This window comes from Eubalaena glacialis, chromosome 3, assembly GCF_028564815.1.
Source record: "Eubalaena glacialis isolate mEubGla1 chromosome 3, mEubGla1.1.hap2.+ XY, whole genome shotgun sequence".
NCBI classification, from domain to species: Eukaryota; Metazoa; Chordata; class Mammalia; order Artiodactyla; family Balaenidae; genus Eubalaena; species Eubalaena glacialis.
Genome location: NC_083718.1, coordinates 80381284 through 80399508, shown reverse-complemented (window position 1 = coordinate 80399508; position 18225 = coordinate 80381284). Strand labels below are relative to the sequence as shown.

Genomic DNA, 18225 nt, shown 5'->3' with positions numbered 1-18225 from the left:
TATGCTCCATCCAAGATGAGTCTCAGCAAGGGTCATGGGTTTATCACGACCAACGTCAGAGGTTCCTCAGTGGTCACCAATAGCCCCAGCATGGCTCAGAGCAGAACATCCATCAGAGGCAGCCGAGGGCCGGGGCGGGGCGCGAAGCCACACCATGCACCACAGGGAGGCTCTCCTCCATGCGACTACTCACGGCCAGTCTATAACTCTGCATCATTTTATCAAACTCCTCGTCTATCTTTTTATATTTCTCCTCCGTCTGGGGGGTCAGGGCAAACACCTCGTCCACCTCAGGGCTCTCACAATCCCTGTGCTTCTTGTGCAGCGCCTGGGGGGGAAGGGGCCGGAAGGGGGGGCCAACAGAGAGAGAGTGAGTGGGGCTCACCCCATAGCGCCGGAAGAGCCCGTCGAGCTCCTCGCTGGCGCGCCGGTACTTGTCCTCCAGCAGGGGGCTCTGTTCCAGCGAGTCCTCCCCGTCGGGCTCCGGGCTGTCGCAGCCGTTGAAGCCCTTCTTCCTCAGGGTCTGTAACCGCACCACTACCGTCAGCAGGGGTGAGGGTCCTCCCAGCCCCGACCCCCCCGGGCATTCCTTCCAGCCCTTCCCTAAGACTCTCCTACTTCCTCACCACCTCATACCTCAGGGTTCCCAACATCTCCCCAGCCCCCTCCCTCAGGGTGACCCTCCCCTCCTAGGGCACTGTGTGACTGTGTGGCTGGTGGGGGGAGGCATCGGAATACAGGGTCACGTGGAAGGCGAGCCTAACCCAGGGAATACAGCCGGCACAGAGACACGTGCTTCCAAGGTGACAGGTGGGGTGGGGGGTTTCTGGGGGATGAGCTGAGGGGCTGGTGCCCTGAGGCAGCCTGTGCCTGTCCACCCTTAGGTGAGCCCCAGCCAGAAGGCATAGAGTGCTCTTCAGCGCAAGGTCGTCAGGGCTGACTTTGCCCGGCTCAATTCCTGGGCTCTGCTTAGAAGAAGAAGGGGAAAGAGAAATCGAAATGGAGACAGAGAGGTAGAAGAGTAAGAGGGAGAAAGACAAAACATTTCTTTGCATTTACTGAGTTCCTACCATGTACCACCTTGTACGCTGTCCTAGAGCAAAGGCCACAGCTTCTCCCATGCACCCACACAAAGTAGGGGATGCACACCTGGTGGTGTGGAGGAGACCCCAAAGCTGACCTCTCCATGCTCAAAACATCTTCACAGACACTTGTTTTGTCTTGAAGATGAATGTGAATTTTACATTCTAGTCTAGAGTAAATCTGTTTTCTCTAATATAAAAATAAAGGAATTTCTTCCACATCTGTGGAGTGAAAGTCTCGCTCCAGGAAGGCAGGCCTGTGGCTTCCCAGGCACCCTTCTTCATCGGCACAGGTCCCGTACCCCCAGTGTGAGAAGCAGACACTGGGCTGTCTCATTCAATCCACACAACACCCTTCAAAGCAGGCACTGGCCCCATTTCGTGGAGGTGGGCACCAAGGCTCTGGGAAGCTAAACCACCTGCCCAAGGCCACACAGCCAGTAAAGGCCAGAGCTGGATTCCAAAGCCCACGTCCTTTAATGGTTTACAATGTCAGCTCTCTTTGAAACAGAAAATAGAGCCACAGGGACCCACAAAGGGACAGAGACAGAGCAGCAGAGATGGAAACAAAGAGGGAGACAGAGAAAGGAAGAGTCAGATGCAGGAGCATATCAAAAGATGGAGAAGGAAGGAAAAGAGAGCGAAAGAGAGAATTTGAGAGCAGACAGAGCAGAGATGTCATGTTGCGCCTGACAGACATGAAGAAAGCGGCTCAGAGAGGGCTGGGGTGGGACTGGGCTGGGTGGGCAGCCCCATCTGACATCTACCTCACTGCCCTCCTTCCTTCTCGGGCCCGGGGTTTGTAGGAAAGGATGTGGGTTTATGTGTGTGTGTGCACAGGTGAGGGGGCTTCAAGGGGCAGGTGTACATGTGTGTGTGCACGGGCAGGTCCAAGCGTGCATGCTGCATGGGCACATGGTGTGCAGTTGCAGGCGGGGGTGGGGTCCGCGTGCGTGGGCCCACCTCGATGATGTCGGCGTTGGTGCGGCTCTCGTGCGGCTCATTGTACTCCGTGTACTTGAGCAGCACCTTGTCCATGTCCGTGCTGGCATACTGGAACAGCTTGTTGGAGTGGTTGAAGATGATGAGCGCGATCTCGCAGTCACAGAGCACGCTCAGCTCGTACGCCTTCTTCATCAGCCCGAACTTCCTCTTGGTGAATGTCACCTGTAGGTGGGCGTGTGGGCGGCCAGGTCTGGCTCAGTCAAGGTCTGCCCAGGAGTCCCACCTACAGGAAGCTGGACATAGCCAGCCCCTGCCTCACGGTAACCCTGTTCTCAGGAGCCCCTGGTCTGGGCAAGGAACAGGCCAGCACCCCTCTACCAACACGTGGCCAAGACACAGCCCAGGGCCAATTCACTGAAAGCAGAGAAATTCAGATGGACAGAACTCCACACCTCTGTGCTGGGGGCTATAAAGAGGTTAGGGAGGGAGAAAAGAGGAGCTTCCAGGCGCTTCCCTTGGGGTAGGAGGAGGGGAAAGATTCATCTTGGGAAAGGGGAAGTGCCTGGGTGCGGCCTGAGGTTTGCATATTGCATATGGTAGGGGCTCAGGTCTGCCTGGTTGCAGCAGCAGATGAGTCTTGGGGTTCTAGGACACAGGGTCCTAAGAGCTGCAGGGAGGTGGGGATTCCTCTTCTCCCAACTCAGCCCTTGCCCTTCCATAACAGACTCCAGAGCCCCCTTCTTCCGGGAAGCCTTCTTGGAGTGGCTGGAAGTGGAGTGGAGGCAGAGGCCAGCTCCCTGCCCTCATCCACTCCGTGAAGCTCCAGGATCCCCTCACCTGTCGGTTCCGCTCATCGGTGATTCGCTGGATCTGAATCTTTTTCCTCCCCATCTTTTCCGGGGATGCTCAGTGCCAGGGAGGGGAGGGGATCGCTGGGTGGCGGGTCTCGGCACACCTTACACTGTGCTCATGAACAGTCTCGGACCAGCACTCAGTTCATGGTCTGCAGGACACCTTCTGCACAGCCTCCTGGGTGGGGAGGGTCACAAGAGGACTGTCAGCCCTGGCAACCCTCATGCCTGCTCCTTTGGCACACGGGCCAGCCTCACAGCACCCCTGTGAGAGGCTGGTAGCATCTGTGCCCCATCCACAAACTAAGGAAATGGTGGTGACCTGAGGTGATGGCATGCCACAGCCAGGCACAAGATGGAATTCACTCAGGGCCCAGCACTCTGCTCCAGGCTCCTTCCACACCATCACTGCTGCCCTCAGGTTCTAGGTCAGACAGAACACAATCAGGGAGCTCCCTGGCTCCTAAGGGTCTGGGTTTTAGAGAACGTCCCACCCCCTCACTTCTCCCCAGAGCCCACCAGGAGTAGAGACACCTAGGCTCGCCAGCTGCCCCGCTGGCCTAGGATGGTGGTTCCCATACGGAGCCCGGTGCAGAGAACGTGCCGAGTGAACACCCGCTGAGGCTGTGAACAGCTAGCCTGGTGTACCTGCTGCCAGAATGGGAGTGTGTCTGCACCCCTGGCTCAAGAATATACCAGAGCAGGTCTAGAGCAGTGGTCCTCATACCAGACTCATGGAACCCTGGAGCCTGGAGTCCCAAAGTAGGGCTTGGGCTGCAGAACCCCTATCTCCCTTTAACCAGGGCTCCTCTACCCCAATCTGTTTTACTCAGTGGGCCTTGGCCTAAATTTCTGCTTTGAAGAAAGGATTCTGCTGCTTTAAATAAACAAACCAACCAACCAACCAACCACCCCTCTACACCAGAGGTCAGTAAATTTTTTCTTTAAAAAGCCAAATAGGGACTTCCCTGGCGGTCCAGTGGTAAAGAATTCGCCTTCCAATGCAGGGGACGCGGGTGTGATCCCTGGTTGGGGAACTAAGATCCCACATGCCGTGGGGCAACTAAGCCCTCGCACCACAACTACTGAGCTCGCGCACCTCAACTAGAGAGCCCGCGTGCTGCAATGAAGAGCCCACGTGCTCTGGAGCCCACGCGCCACAACGAAAGGCCCCACGTGCCGCAACTAAGACCCGTTGCAGCCAAAAAAAATAATAATAGATAAATAAATATTAAAAAAAAAAGAAGCCAAATAGTAAGTATTTCAGGTTTTGCAGGCCATACCGTCTCTGTTGTAACTGCTCAACTCTGCCACTGCAGCATGAAAGCAGCTGTAGACAACACATTTAAAAGAACGAGTGTGGCTGTGCCCCCAATAACACTAGATTTATAAGAACAGGCATGGCCAGATTTGGCCCATGGGTCACAGTTTGCCAACTCCTGCTCTAGAGGAGTGGGGCATGTCTAGAACCCAAGCTCAGTCTAAGAGCACTGCCTCCCAACCTTGCTCAACTCAGAGCATGTAGAGAAAATATAGAACCAGTGCCAGACAGGAAAGAGGCTGCTGGCAGCCAGGGGGACACAGGCACCAGGTGGAGGGATCCTTGTCTCAGTACACCTATAAACCCATCATGGCCCACTGGGTGAAGAGCTCCAATTAAAGAGCCAGGAAGGGAAATGGAGGCCCCGCACTGTACAGCGTGAGGTACCACAGGATGGAAGGAGGCACAGGGATGGCAGCCCAGCCTGAGCCAGAAAAGGTGCATGCTCTCAGGTGTGGGTAGCACCTAAACAGGCTGGGTGAGCCCCTGGGGACTGGAAGGGCCAAGGATGGAGGCACAAGATGACCCCAGGGCCCTTCTGGCTCTGTGATTGCAGAGATGGAATAGTGGGAGATGGTGGAAAGGGGCAGTAGGCATGGGGCCCACGCTTTCTAAAGCCACTCTGATAGGGTCCTGGGAGGAGCCCAGACCACAGAAGCCCAGCCCTCCTCTCCAGAGTTCCCCTTCCACAGAGTCCCTGCCAGAGAGCCCACTACAGAGTCCAGGAAGGTGGGCTCTCACCTCCCCCCAACCAACCTGGGCAGAGGGTGGGTGTTTGACGACAGAGACACCTGTAATTAGGAACCCCCTCCCCAGCCCCCATTTCCAGTGGCTGCTGAGTTTCTCTAGCCTTCACATATCCACTCAACCGTGGGCCCCAAGGTTCCATAGTAGATGCCAAAGTTCAGCCTTGGCATCTTGGCCATAGAGGGAAGCAGAGAGGGAAGGCAGGCAATCTATGGACTTGGGAGGAGCCAGGAATATCCCTCCCCACCCTTTCCCATTACCAGGACTTTCCCTCAGGCTTTCCCTAGCCCAGCTGGAAAGAGAGCTTCTGCTCTGTCCAGGTAGCTTCAGAAAACAATGTAGCCCCCTCCCCACTCCTAGAAGGACCCTCCACACCTCCCTCTCTCTCCCCAGGGAGAAATCTTCAAACCCTCTTCCCTTCTTCCTTATCCTCAAGGTGCTCCATGGGCCTCGGGCCTCCTACTGTCCACCCTCACACATGCCCTAGGACGTCACCATCACCAGCCCAGCCAACCCTGAGTTGGCTGAGCAGATATCTGGACCCAGAACCAGCTCCAGCCACTCCATCCCTCACCTGTGACCCCGATCTCTGCCAAACACGCCACTGCAAAGGCTCCAGCCCGAGGAGTTCGGCTGTCCCGCCTCCCAGTGTAATCCAAAGGCTGTATTTTCCAGAGTTGCAGTGGTACGGGTTTGGCAGAGAAGTGGGGGAGGGCACACTGAGGGCAAGGGAGGGCTAAGAAGAGGGCTTTTTAAATGGGATTCTCTGGCCTGGCCTTGAAAACCCCAATCTAGACTGGTAAATGCAGTCACTGTCACCCTCCTCTGGCTCACAGTATCCACCTTGCATCCCTCCCCCATTTTACTATCTCCTTCTCGCCACCTTTTGTTCATCAGCAAATTTTTGCTGAGAGGTAACCTCTACCAGTTTATGGCCAATGCTATCTCCTCCTTGAAGTTGGGAGAGATCCCTCTCTTTGCTCTCATGATCCTCAGAAAAGTCATTCCTACAATCTAACTTCATTCCTTTGGTTCTCCCAAGATTACTGACTCTCAGAGCATTTTGTTCTTTTCTTTCTAGCACTTATCATGATTGTAAATAATTACAATTCTGTGCTCTATTTAATGCCTGGCTCCCCTATGAGACTGAAGCTTCATGAGGGCAGGAACCACATCTGTATCCTTCACCACTCTATCCCCTGTAAAGAGGAGCTTGGGAAATGTTTGTTGAAAGGAAGAAAGGATTGTTTCATCGCTGTGACCCTGTGAGAAGTCCTTCTTGTGGTCTAACTTCTGTTGTAGGACCAGCTCCTCCCACTCTATCCTCTGTGGAGATAGAACTCTTCCTCTCCCAGCTGCGCCGGCAGCTTGCCTGTTTGGACGCCACCTACCCTCCAACTACCCCTGCTACTCCAGTCCTCAACCCTCCCTACCCTCAGGTTGGTTGGTACAGAGGGTGAGACTCTAAAGTCTTCTAAGGAGCAGCCCTCAGCACATGGAGATGGAGAGGACTGGGTTGCTTAGGCAACTGTCACCTGGCAACCAGCTCCCTGGCTGATCTCCTACACCACCACCCCCACCCCCGCCTCATGCTGGGGGAGCTGGGATGCTAGAGGGATCAGGGCTGAGAAGACAGGGAAGCCACAGAGACCCACTGAGCATCCTCTGACAGAGCAAAGTCAGGGTTAAAAAGACCAGGCCTCATCTATACCCAGTAGCCCAAAGCACTTTTTATGATTCCATGCTCCCACGGCGCCTTCCCCATTGCCACTCCTACCTCTGTGCCAACACTGCCAGAGGAGGAGATGCCCCTACCTTGGGCAGTCCTTCCTCCTATCTAACCAGGAGCCCTCCTACAAAGGAGGCTCAGTCTGTACTCATCTCTTTCCCCTTCTGCTATCCATTCTACACTGTTGCAGTCTTGGAAAGCTTGGGGGCAAGAACATGAACTCAGCCCTTACTTTGGAAAAAGAGGTGGCTGGGGCCTGGGTGGGCACAATGAACCCTAAACTGACCCTATCCAAGATATGGAGGCCTATCTTGTCCAAGCTTCCCTCCTATCCAATTAGGGAGATTTAAATGAACACTTGGACCTCCTTAATTAGCTCTCTTCCTAATTACCTAACCAACTGCCAGGAGCCAGAGGCCTGGGCATCTGTTATCCAGATGTGAGCCTTTTCTTCTTCGCCTGGGCCAGCCCCATTCCTCTTCCCCTTTCCAGCCTGCTCCTCCTCTAGGAGGCCCTCCCAGATGATTGACCTGGCTTTTGGCTGCTTCTCCTGGAGGCCAAAGGTTTGGGAGGGCTTAGGGCTGCCACAGAGATGGGGTTATCCAGGATGGCCTTCCTGCTCGGATGGCCCCAGGGCCCACCCAATCCTGACCTCAGGCCACAGCTGTGACTCCTTGGGCTGGCAGCATCTCTGTCACCAAAAGTACCCCCTCGAAGCCTCCAGCTGCTTCTGATTCTGATTCACCTACTCGGAGTAGTGCTGGCAGGACAGGATTGGGCAGGGTGGACCTCCTGCGGAGTAAGTGGGAGCAGACAGAGATAGGGCCTCCCCCAACAGAGACAGAAGGAGCAAAGAGGGAGGAGGATGGCAGCTGGGCTGAGCCCCAGGGAGACAGGCGCAGACCCACCGTCTGTGGAGAAGGGTGGTTGCAGAGAAGCCTTTGCAAATGAGACAGGACACAGGGCAGGAGGCTCATCTGACAACACTCTTGACAAGGAGTAGAGGCTGAGTGAGGGGACCAGAAACGGTGGGGGTTCCAGAAGGACGCCACGGACAACCGGTTTCCTCAGCTGGGCTACAGACCCAATAGGAACATGTGGGTTGTACTGACATGCAAATAAGGTGCAAATAACATATAAAACGTACCCTAAAGGGGATCTTGGTTTGGAGGGGGCATGGGAGAAGGAACAGGCTCCTGCCTCCCCCAGTGTAACACCACTTGGTACCTGAGCAATATTCAAACCATTCTCGGGTTTCAGAATGATGCTATCTCAGTTCCTGTGTGAGGGTGGCCTGGGGCCAGCGGGAGGAGTTGGGGGGAGCGGTCAGGGCAGCCTCCTGAAGCTGCAGTTGCAGCAGGGCTGCCCTTCCTGGGGGAGCTGCAGGAGAAGCGCCTTCCAGTAGCTAGCCTCCACCTCCTCTCTCCTGCTGTTGTCAGGGGACTACCTACCTCCCCTTCTCCCCTGCACCCTTCCACCCATTATCCATCCTCTGTCCCAGTGGCCCAGAGGTTCAGAGGAACTGCAGAGCATCTGCTTTCAGAGCTGCCGTACCAGCGCAGGTCAAAACAGAGCAGCTGCCCAGAGAGGCTGAGTGAGCAGCCCTCGTCACACAGCATCGGGCTTCAAACCCTGCTCTTCCACATAGTGAGAAACTCTCATTAAGCAGGCCCTTCATCCCTTCCTCCCAGGCTGCTCAGGGCTGTAGGCTGTGGACTGGAGGGGAAGGCAGGAGGTGCTGGAGACAGCTGTCATCCCTCCTCCCGCCCCTTCCCTGTAGCTGGGCTGCAGGGCATGAAATAAGCAGCAGGCGCTGGGGGAGGGGGTGACAATCCAATCCACCTGTCACCCCCACAGTCAGGCGGCCTCAAGCAGCCTGCTCACTAACGAGGGAGGAGGCGTGGGTGAGGCAGACACAGAGGGGGGTGGCAGAGGGGGACAGACACACAGACACAGGAAAAGAGACAGAGAAAAAGAGGTAGAGAGTCCAAGAGGAAGGCAGAGTGAGGGGCAGAGGCGGACAAGGAGAGGGCCAGAGGAGAGAGGGAGAGGCAGGAGACTAGACAGAGACAGAGATTGAGAGAGAAGTGGGTAGAGAACAAGAGGCAGGTTAAACAACTGCTTGCACGACGCTGATGCTAGGCCGAGCACGTGGGCGAAACTCGACAGGACTCCAACCCTGTCCTCTGAAATCCTGCAGTCCTGCCAAGAGACAGACAAGGGAAGGGCAGGGCCCACCTAGGACAGGGCAGGGAAAGGCAAGGAGGACCTCAGGGGCCAGGACTGAGTCCAGACCTGGCCGGGGATGGAGCATCTCGGCTCTTGAGGCTCTGGCTAGGTCCAGGCTCCAGGGCAAGCAGGCCCTGAGAGTGGGCAGAGGTGGGCACAAGGCCCAGCGGCCCTCTCAATGCCCTGGGTACTGCCTCCATTCCTGCCTCACCCCAGGGCTCACTAAACTTCCAAGCCACTCACTCTGAACCGCAGCCCTCTACGCAGAGACACATGCTGAGGAGCTCTGGAAGATGGGTGGGAAGGTAAACTCAGTGACCATCAAGAGGTGGGGCCCAGGCAAGAGAGTCCTGGGGTTCGCAGCCTCTGGAATCTACACAGAGAGCCCTTCCTTCACAAACACTGTACTAGCCCTGAAGTGGGGGGCGTCACCCTCCCCTCGAAGTCTGGGCAAAGGCAGTGCTGGGGTCTCACGCTGCCCCTCTCCCCCACCGCCCACAGTCCAATTCTCACACCCCCCAGCCTGCTCCCCACCCACTGCTCCCTGGCTCCTCCCTCTTCTCCATTCCCTCTGCCCCCTCTTTGCTCCCCCTCCCACAAGGCAGCCTCTTTTCATTCGCCCCGAAGTTCTTCTAGGGTCTGCTCTCAAAGGCACAGGCGGGTCCCCATCCCCATCCTCCTCCTCCCTTCAAAGTTCTGTTTGGCAGGCTCACTCCCCAAACCCCTGGTTCCCACCATCCTCCCCTCCCTCGGGGACTCCCCTCCCCCAGCCCAACAGCCTCAGGGTTGGGCAGGGGCTATTTTTAGTCTGGGCACTGAGCTAATTTTAACTCACCGACAAGGGACCTGGGGGTGGACTGTTGGGCTGGGGGGAGGGAGAGAGGGCCAGTCCAAGAAAGCTGGACCTGGGGCGGGGGTGGTCTCAGGTCCCAGGCACCCTAAGAACACAAGCGGAGGCCGGCACTGAAGCCTTCGCTTAAGGGACAGGAATCGACTTGCCAAGAGGAGCACCCAGTGTGGGGAGCAGGGCTAGGAGCCCTCCCTCCAGTTTCCGCTGGACAACTCTCCCGCGCCCCACCCTAGGCTTCCCGCCCTCTTCTCCTTGGCAAATCTCCTGGGATGCGGCCAGCCTGTTCTCTGCCCAGGAGATGCCTCTCCAGTGAGGGTCTGTCTCCTGAGCCGCCTCCACTGCTTCCCCACCCAGGCTTGTCCTTCCTGTAGTCTAGCTCTCATCCTTCCTGTAGCAGCACTGAGGCTGTATGGCCCCCTACAGAGGCAGCAGCCACACCCCCACCCCCGACCTCCAGCACTTCTCACCCCAGCTCTGGCCTTCCCCTGGTGGCCTCTAGGCTGGCTCCTAGGAACCACCCTTCGCCCACAAGTTCCCAGAGCCACCCCGCTGACCTCAGGAAGAATCTGGGGGTAACAGGAGATTGAGTCCTAGTAGAAAAGGGGTAGGTGAGGTAGGGTAATGAACAGCCCAGGGAAATACGGGGACTATGGGTAGGGATTCTGGATGCCTGGGTTCTAGTCCCTGCCCTGGCCCTAACTCACCGTGTGAACCTGAATAAGGCACTGCCCCCGCCAGAGTTCACCCCACTGGCCAGTACAATGGGTAGGTGGAGTGGACTAGGTACCCAAGTGCCCTTCCAGCCTAGACATTCTGTTCCTATGCTCTTTATAGAGGCTCAAAAGGAAGGGAGGTCAGGACTGTGTGATTCCATGGAGAGATAACAGAAGAGATGGTCCAGTTAGGTCCCCTGTCCTCCAGCTTAGGAGGGGAGGGCAATGTGGAGGCCAGAAGAGTGGAGGAACAGGCCTGATGAAGACGGAGGTGCTTTCGGAACGATAACCTCCACAACAGATGGCCAAGGGTTGACAGAGGCTCATGGTCAGCCAGGGCAGGTGCCAGGCAGGGCGCACAGGCCCTGGCAGCAGAGATTCTGCCAAGTCAGTCCCCTCACACACCTGGAATGCCTATCAGACCCAGGGCTTGGGATCCTGCTTCTGGTTAGAGTAGTGACTGGCCCAAGGTCACTGTCATGGTCATTAGTGGGGCCAGCTCTGGAACCTGAGCCTGAGCCTTGCTTCATGCTCCACCCAGCAGGCCAATCAGTAATGACTCACTACTGCTCATTTGCATGGGGATTTGCATAGTGTCTCTGACGTCATTCCATCAAGTTCTACTTCCCATTCTAGGACCTGGGACACCCCCACCCAGCATCCCTAGGCAGTTAGGGACCCCAAGTGGAGTTCTTGGCACCTCAGGTCTCCAGTCTCATCCTTCTTCTGCAGAAAACATTTCTGAATTGATCTAGTGGTACTGTCTAGAGGTCTCAGTCCAACTGGGTCCTCCACTCTTGTCCAGGTCCCCTGTCCAGGAAGGGATTTGAGGGGAGGAGGTGTAATTATGAGGAACAAGTAAGCACTGCAGCTAGAGGAATTTGATAAGATTCATGGGGTAAAGTGTGATGGCTCCAAAACTGCCTGGGGGTTCCTCAGGAGAAAAACCCTATTCCCCTCTTTAGTGCCAAGGTTGGGGCAGCAGTAGGATATGAGTGGACTGTCCTTACTTCCACCTCTATCCCCACTTCTAAATTCCACTCCCAAAAGTGCAAAACGAGAGGAAACAGCCTAGTACAGCAGGCGAGATAGATGTAAGACTACAGAGAGGACTTCCCAGGCTGAGTCTTTGAACTCAAAGTAGTCTCTGGGGCTAAAATTTGCTTTGTTAGAAGTTACCTGACTAAGCATGGGCAGCTGGTAACACTTGGGAGGGCATGGCGGCCCCAGCATTGTAGTCCAACTAATGGGAGCTAGAAGACAGCCAATCCCCTGCCTACCTTGAAGAGGTCAAACTGACCTCTGTTTGTCCAGTTATAATACCTATGCTTCTAGCTGTACCCTCTGAAACTATGAAGCCAAGCAGGCAGTGGTCTCCTATCCCGGGAAGTCCTTCCTGCTATCTAACCACCATTCCTCCCACTGCAGCCAACCCTTCCCTGCAACCTAAGCCCATTCCACTCATCTAGATGAGAGTGGTGGACAGGGGCCCCTGGCCATCCGAAGCCTCGGCTGAGAGGTGGGGCGGTTGGGACGGTTAGTGTGTCACCTTCCACCTCCCCACCCAACTTCCCTCTGGGGTCTCAGGAGACAGAAGTGAAAGTGGCAGCTGGGGCCTTGGGGGCGGGTCAGCTTGAGAGCCGTTGGGGTGAGCGTAATGCCACCAGTGCTGGGTCTGGGCTGCCTGCCATTGCAGCAGGCGGGCTGGTGGTTAGATCAGGAGAGGGACTGCCCATGGAAATGAGGGCTTGGGAAAACTGTGGAGCATGGGCCCCTGGCCGAAGGAAGAACAAGCTGAAGAGGAACAAGTGGAGAAAAACAGGCAGTAGACAGTCTCAGAAGGGCACTGTATTCCAGGGCAGTGGTCTGTCCCCTTGTTTAAAGCAGCAAGATCCTTTTTTCCCATCCACAGAACAGGGGCAAGGCTGCTCTAGCTGAAGCAGATGAAGGGGGTCCAGGTCCTGATTGCTGGAACGTGAGAGCAAGGAGAGAAGGGAGGAGGCCTGAGGCCTGGGCCCTCAGACTGGACAGCACCAATTCCGATGGAAGGGAAGGTGGAGGATGAGAATGTGAAGCGTTCACCTACAATTATAGACAGCACTGCCCCCCACAAAGAGGCCAATCCAATCACGGAAAGCAAATCCTCCTAGAGACATCATGACCTCGGGAAGCCACCGGGGATTTAAAGGGGCCGCTCAGGGTGGCAGCTGGATCTCCTTCTGACTCGAAGGACAGTCCTCTAAGCCCCTGGCAAGGGAGGGCTGGCAGTGCGGCTATGTGGGCCTGCTGAGGCGGCCAGCCAGGCAGCTCTTATAGGATTAGCTTGCTGCTTTCAGGAAAGGTGCCAGGTGAGGCTAAGATGCCCGGCCAGATGGAGCCGCCCCGACCCCGCCACACTAGCAGGCAGGGCGGGGAAGTACCTACACACACCTAGTACTCAGCATTCTCTGCCATTCCTATGGTCAGGATTTATCCTTCCTCTGAGTGGGAAGTCCTGCCTATTGTCTACTCTCAATCCCTCTGCTACATTTTACAACCAGGGCCCCACCCCAGGGAGCAGGTGAGGAGGCCAAGGGGTTCCTCATCTCTGCTCCCTGTCAGCTCCCCACCCTCTGGGCTGACAGGTGGGGGAGACAAGAGGGAACAGCTGGGCCAGGACACCTGTCCCCACCCAGTCAGCCTGGGCCCCACAGGCCTGCCATGGGGTATGCATAGGGGAGTCAGTAGAGAGGCAGGCAGCTGTGGGGGATGGAGAAAAGGGGCTCAGAGGTCAAAGAGAGATGTGCCTGGGGAGGCCTGAGGCAACCCTTTCAAGATCAGCCCTTCCTCCTGGTCTACCCCCAACCATTAACACACGCATGCTTTAAAGGTTTGAGGTCACCTGCTCCATCCCCTTGCCTCCGTGTTACTCGATCCAACTGGAGTGGGAAGACTCCACAGAGACCAACCCTCCTCTCCCCACCCACACCCACTCCCGCCCGTATGTCTTCCCTTGAGATTTGAGGATGAGCTCTCTCTTATTCCTTGTTCTCCCAACCCTCAATCCCAAGTATTTGCTGGCAGGGGTTGGGGCAGGGAGAACATGAGAGATAAGTAAGCAGGCAGCCAGAGGGATCTGGTAAGACTCTGGGGTGAAATGTGGAGTGGGTAGGTTCTGAGACAAGGAGGCAGCTGGTTGGGGAGGGCAGAGCTGGGCTCAGCTTCCCAAGCCCGTCCCAGGGTCCTCTCAGGGCCTCCTAAGTCCCCCTCACATCAAGTCCCTACCCAGGACACTGCGTGCCTCCACCCCACCTTCTGGACCGCTGCCTTAGCAGGCAAGTCCAGGGCCAGGTTGGAGCTGATGTCTGGAAGAAAGGATGCAGCCACTTTCCAAGCACCCACTCTGTGTTGAGTACCACACGTTTTCCCATGGAACCTCCTTCCTTTTCCAGGGGAGGCATCTCTGTTTCATAGAAATGGAAACCAACTCAGAGATGTGCAGGGACATGCCCAAGGTCACCAGGAATAAGTGGCAGAGGAGGGCTGACTGCTGAGCACAGCGCTTCCCCGCACAACTTGGACTGAGAGCAGGCAGGTTCTCCCTCCCAGCAGTAACAGCACATTCCTTCCAGGGCAGGTTCCCTAATATCTGGGCCTGGGAGGCTCAAGTCAGCCATGCCTCTTGCCTTTGCACAAGCCCAGGACTCTTGTGGCTCAAGTCTTTCCTGATCTAGTCTCTCTCCTCATCCATCTCATACGGCAGCTTTAGGGGGGTACTAACTGGTACCCAGGAAGGGTCTCTGAGTGTCACTTGTTCCTGCCTACATACCCCTGCTTTGGGGGCTTCCTCCCATGGCACTCAATCAGAAGACAATACCTACTCAGGGAACCAAAGCATGTTCCCCCCCATCTTGCCACCAGACCCTAATCCTCTGCACTCCTGCCAGGGAATCCTACTGGGCTCGTTCTTCCCTTCAATGTATCCTCCTCCTCTTCCCAGGTCTCCCTGGGCCTCCTTTTCCACTGCCCCTCCTGCAGGGCAGGATCCTTCCCTTAACCTTAGACAAAAGCCCTTAACACCTCCTAACTGGGAAAGCTTGAGCAAGTCACTTAAATCTCTGACTCAGTCTCCTCAATTACAAAAAACAGTGTGGAGAAAAATAAATGAGTCTTTCTATGTTTCCATGCCCAGCACAGAGCTTGGCACACAGGGACACAACAAATGGAAGTTTCCTTCCTCCAATCCCCAGGGACCTCAAAAGTTTTAGTTTTTGGTCTCCAAAGTATATTGGAAAATAGGGTAAGTGGGGTACTGCCCTTGGGTAAAAGTGCTCGTGACCAGGGGGCAAAAAAAGTTCCTTCTCTATATGCTTCCCTGGTCTCTCCAACTCCTAGGGGAGTGGCCAGAGCACCCAGCCAGAGGCACCAAGCCAAGGTCAGTGACCAGGCCTAGAGCCTGGAGCCTCCTGGGAGGGTGAGTTTAAATGAGTAAATATGGTCCCACCTGGGTGAGGCCAGCAACAGGCCAGAGCTCCATACAAGTCCTTCCCTTCCCAGCCTACAACAGAGGGGAGAGAGATCAGACAATAGGCACAACTGCCACCCCCCAACCCCAGGCTATCAGGGTCCTGTGCAGAGTCAGTGAATGCATCCCCCTGTCTCCACACCAGGCAGGACCAGCCAGAGAAGCATGGCTAGGCTCCCAGGAAGGAGAGGTTGTGGCCACAGCCTCAAGAAAAGGACAAATCAGATGCAAAGGGCCTTGGGGATCACCCAGGCCAGGAGTTGGCCCCAAAATGCTTGAGGGCTCAGATGTAACCTTGATACCTCAGAATGGCCTTGCTTATCTGGGTGAGTGGGGAGGGCAAAAGAGACCAGTGACAAACCACCAAAACACCCAGGTGCTCTGCTCACCACAAGGCTAGGTGAAACTCCTGTACATCTGGAAAGCAGACTTACCCAAGGACATGCGGTTCGAGTGAGGGGCCGAGGCAGGCTGAGCCAGGGGCACAGAGAGGGATAAATGGTGGCGGAGGTGGAGTGCTGCAAGGGGCAGTGAGGGGAGTCAGCCAGGGCTCCCCATCTCACACGCCATGCTCTAGGTCTAAACTCAATCCTTCCTGCTCCAGTCAACACTCCTCTCTTCAGAGTTTTGCATGCCTCGGCCTTCTTGCCTCCAGTCCCCTCACCCTGTCCCCAGTCTCCAATCTTTTAATTATCTTTGCCTTTCGCTACCCCCACCCCCTACAGGGTGCAGCTGCTCCATGGGTGTCTACACACTCGTGTGTATGTGCTGCACACCTCCATGCATGTGTGTCACTAAACGCTGTGGACCTGCCAGGTGCATCTGGGCATGCCAGTCTGCATAAGACCCCCACCCCACCCCCGTCAGGGGAAAGGAGCCCAAAGGCTAGCCATCCCACAGCTCTCAGGACAAACTCTCCTCAGGATACTTTCAGTCCCAGGCATGGGGGGAGAAGAGAAAATAAATATTACAGGAGCCAAACAGCACCATCCCCACTAGGCCAAAGTTCAAGGCCTTTCAGCAGAGCCACCAAGGGCCACTGGCGAAGAAAGTATTTTGAGATCCCATCCTTCCCAAGCCAAGTTAGAGCTCTCTCTCTCTCTGCCATCTACCTCCACTGATAAGTTCTTCCTGAAGTCTAAGCTCCATTCTGCCTGCTGCAGTTGTGGACAGACAGGGGGTCATCAACCACAGAAAGGTGTTCAGCTCCCAGAACAGAACTACCAGCACCTAACACCTCCCCCTCACCCCATGAGTAAGTCACCAAACTGGGACAGAAGGACAGACGGTTGGCCGGACTCCGGCCCCATGACTGGCTCATAAAAGTCACCAGAGATTACAGTGATGCTGAGGCTATGCTGGCCCTGCCACCATCTCCTCCTTCCCTCTAAAAGGGAGATAATTGCCTCAAATCAGTTGGCCTCAGAGAGCCTGGAGAGTCCCAGCTATGATCGCAAGGGGTGGGGAGAACCCGTCACCACAGTGCCACAAGACCCAGAGTCTGACCCTTGAGGATGGATTCTAGGCCCATGTCTGATCCTCATACCCACTTCCAGAACCCAGGTGAACACCAACTATGACTTGTTCCCAAGAGGTCAAGGCCTCTGTTACACATCCCCCACTGACTTCCCTTCTCCAGTAAGGCCACCACCCTCTGGACTAGAGGGGCACAGAAGCAGGGAGCCTGGCTCTAAATACAACTAGGGAAATGCTGGACCCACCCATTTGTTCCTGACTCCTCTTGCCCCCACAGAGGTACAGAAGTGGGTGGCAAAGTGTCCAACACAGGGCCCTCCCATACCAGGCCAGGGTAAGCATTGAGATTCTGGACCAAAGCCAACTGGGGAGGGCAAGGGGCCCAGCTGGCCAGAAGAAGAAGGTTGACAGGATGAGCAGAGGGGCAGGCCTCTCTGGGGGCACAAGGCCCAGGGATACTCACAGCAGAGAGACCTTCCCAGGGCAGGGTTGGAGAGGAGGGTGGGAGAGGCTAGGTCACAATCAATGAGGGCCTAAACCCAAGGTGTCCTCTTTCCTGTCCCCCTCAGAGGCCAGGAGGCCTCTCCCAGCTTCCTTGCTACTGGTCCTCCAGCCCCAACCTGGGGAGTCTACCCTCTGCCTTCTCCCCTCATCACACCTCCCAGGAAAGACCCAGGAAAGATTTAAAAAAAAAAAAAAAAAAAATCTTCTGGAGAGATTACGTAACAGCAGCCAGAAAGACTATCATATCTCCGAGCCTATGAGAAGAACCAGGAACCAAGAGGGGCAGAGCTGGGAAGCCCAGGCTCCTCCAGTCCAGGGACAGCAGGTACAGAGTAGGGTAGACAACGGGCAGTCCCCGCCACCCTCTCATGTCCTCCACTACTCTATTCCAGGCACTGGGCACAGCAGACAGAAGGTCTAGCCCAACCTCTCATGCCCATCCCCCAACACAAGGGTCCTGCTTCTCCACTTGGACCAGGGCCTCCAAGGGGAAGGATTGTGTCTTCCTTCCTATGGTCTCTCCCTGCTATGAAGCCATGCCTGAAAGAGTGGTGGTTGGACTAAAGCTCTGACACAGATTTGCTGTGTGACCTCAGATTAAAAAAAACCACCTCTCTGGCCTCTAAAGGTATATAAGTGAAAGCTCCCCCTTCTCCCAGAGAAACCAGAGACCCCGCCCTTTACAAATGCACATGCACATACATACATATACACACAAATACACTAACACACACAGGCTGTGTTGGGGGAGGGGTGGCAGGGAAGTTACAACAAAGAGAATATGACCACTGAGACCCAAGGGTCCAAATGTCTGCTGGGGAAAGTGGAGAAAGAGCTACACATAAGCTCTACTGAACCCCCAATCACTCCATATAAACGGGTCTTCAGCCACCCTCACACTGATCCCACCCCACCCCCATCTCCTGCCCAACACACTGGGAAACCACAGGAAGGAAATTCATTCCCAGGCAGGCCGTGGGAGCTGGGACAGCCAGGCTAAGTCCTGAGGCGGGTGTGACCCGGCGGCCACAGGCGGGTAGACATCTGTGAACACTGACATGTGCCTTTTTCAATGCTCTCCTTGACTACTAAGACTTCTCTGTTGGGGGTTTGGAGGGGAGCGGGAGGTGGACAGCTCCCTAACTTCAAAATACCCAATGTTCTGCTGCCCAGGGCGCCCCTGCTATCTCGAGGCCAGAGCAGCCCAAGGTCACCGCCCCAGACGGTAAACTTCCCATAGTCCAGGCTGGCCCCTGAATTGCCTAGGAGACCCA

At 55.8% G+C, this 18225-nt stretch overlaps 1 protein-coding gene across 2 annotated transcripts in view; it reads right to left on the bottom strand.

Annotated features, from left to right (window-relative positions):
* Positions 1–18225, bottom strand: part of MEF2D (myocyte enhancer factor 2D) — a 31437-nt gene that overhangs the window by 11625 nt on the left and 1587 nt on the right. Inside the window, exons 2-5 of one of the 2 annotated variants that reach the window (XM_061183296.1) lie at positions 3201–3302; positions 2865–3056; positions 2046–2249; positions 386–523 (exon numbers count right to left, since the gene is read on the bottom strand). In XM_061183296.1, coding sequence (XP_061039279.1) covers positions 386–523; positions 2046–2249; positions 2865–2918 — 396 coding nt within the window. In that variant the 5' untranslated portion in view covers positions 2919–3056; positions 3201–3302. The remainder of the gene's footprint in view (positions 1–385; positions 524–2045; positions 2250–2864; positions 3057–3200; positions 3303–18225) is intronic. The other variant, XM_061183294.1, reaches the window with a different exon arrangement.